At 47.8% G+C, this 1,438-nt stretch overlaps 3 protein-coding genes across 3 annotated transcripts in view; 1 reads left to right on the top strand and 2 right to left on the bottom strand.

Annotated features, from left to right (window-relative positions):
• The window catches only part of LOC115281187 (zinc finger protein 345-like), a 486,358-nt gene that overhangs the window by 71,026 nt on the left and 413,894 nt on the right, over window positions 1-1,438 (bottom strand).
• The window catches only part of LOC115280893 (zinc finger protein 493-like), a 125,304-nt gene that overhangs the window by 27,913 nt on the left and 95,953 nt on the right, over window positions 1-1,438 (bottom strand). The window lies entirely within an intron of this gene.
• LOC115281199 (zinc finger protein 239-like) overlaps window positions 1-1,438 on the top strand; it is a 19,674-nt gene that overhangs the window by 14,055 nt on the left and 4,181 nt on the right. The window contains exon 3 of the mRNA XM_029926536.1: window positions 148-152. Coding sequence (XP_029782396.1) covers window positions 148-152 — 5 coding nt within the window. The remainder of the gene's footprint in view (window positions 1-147; window positions 153-1,438) is intronic.

The raw sequence follows: 1,438 nt of genomic DNA, 5'->3' as shown, positions 1-1,438 counted from the left end.
ATCATAATTCTAAGTGAGGCCCAGAATTAGGCAGGAAGCCTTCCCATTAACTTCTGAGAATTGAGAGGTGTCAGAGTGGCTCAGTCATTTCACCTTCTGACTTGGGCTCAGGCCATCATCCTAGGGTTTGTGGGTTTGAGCGCCCAGTTGGGGTCTGTGCTGACAGCTCGGAGCGTGGAGCACCCTTCAGAATCTGGGGCTGCTTGTCTCTCTGCCCCTTCCCCGTTCACGCTCTCTCTGTACCTCAACAAAGAAAAAAATATTTTAAATTTAAAAAAATTATGAGCGTTGATGCAGGCTTGTCCTCAAGGAGAGGTAACAGGCCTCCGGTAAGGGAGCTGGGGAGGGTCAGGTCCAAGTAGCACACTTTCTCTCTGCTCAGGGAGAATTCCTGGGCTTCTGTGGGAGGGGAGGCCCCTGAAAGGAGAAAAGGGAGCCTCAGGGATTGGTCACCAAGAGGGAGCTCACACCTTCTGAATAGCTGACACAAGGGACTAAGAAACTGACCCTTTCTGCATCTCAAAGTCGTGCCTGCAGGCGAGCAGTTGACTGGGGAGAGGCTCTGTTGCTGGATTTACAGTCATTTTCTCCTACTTCAGCTGGGATTTCCTACGAGATCTTCTGAGGAAGAAATCTACAGGAGGTGAAACTAGAAATGACGAGTTCTCAGGTGAGCCTTTTGCCCCCGGCTGGAGGCCCTGTTGTCTTTTCCTGGGGAAATTCCATGCATATAGAAACTGCAGGGCATCTGGGTGTCTCAGCCAGGTGAGCCTCAGACTCTCGATTTGATATCAGCCATGACCTCAGGGGCCTGCGATCGAGCCTTGAGTCCGGGTTCCTGCTGAACTTGAAGCCTAGTTAAGGTTCTCTTTCTCTTCCTCTGTCCCTCTTCTCCATTTGCGTTTTCTCTCTCTCTCTCTCTCTCTCTCTCTCTCTCTCTCTCTCTCTCTCTCTCTCTCTCTCTCTGAAAACATCCCTCTTGACCTTGTATTGAGAGACCATTTGGTCCGACTGCATGTTTGTGTGTTACCATATATGGGAGACAAAGAAGTAAAAAATTATTAAAAAAAAAAATCTATGCCATGTGGTGTTCAGGGCTCAGTTTGTTTGGTCCGAACCCAGTGGAGTGGTGCCGGCAGGAATGAAGTCGTTTCCTGGAAAGGAAAGCCTTGGTTGAGAATTGTACTTCAATAGGAATTAAAAAAAAAAAGTGAATAATTTTGGTTTTAGTTATGATGGTTCTGCTTTATGTTTTCACCTAGTTTTTAACCTCAGAAATGACACTCAAGGTGAGGTGATTAGAACACTCCTCCTCTGTACCCCAGAACTCTGTGCCTTGTCTCCAACCCGGCTTCCCGTAGGAAAACAACGAATGTCAGTTTGAATTCAGGTCCTGCAAGTATTGATCATATTGCCGTTGTGACGGATCCAGAGCGGG

Source organism: Suricata suricatta, chromosome 16 (assembly GCF_006229205.1).
Source record: "Suricata suricatta isolate VVHF042 chromosome 16, meerkat_22Aug2017_6uvM2_HiC, whole genome shotgun sequence".
Lineage (NCBI taxonomy): Eukaryota > Metazoa > Chordata > Mammalia > Carnivora > Herpestidae > Suricata > Suricata suricatta.
This window is presented reverse-complemented; position numbering and strand designations above follow the sequence as displayed.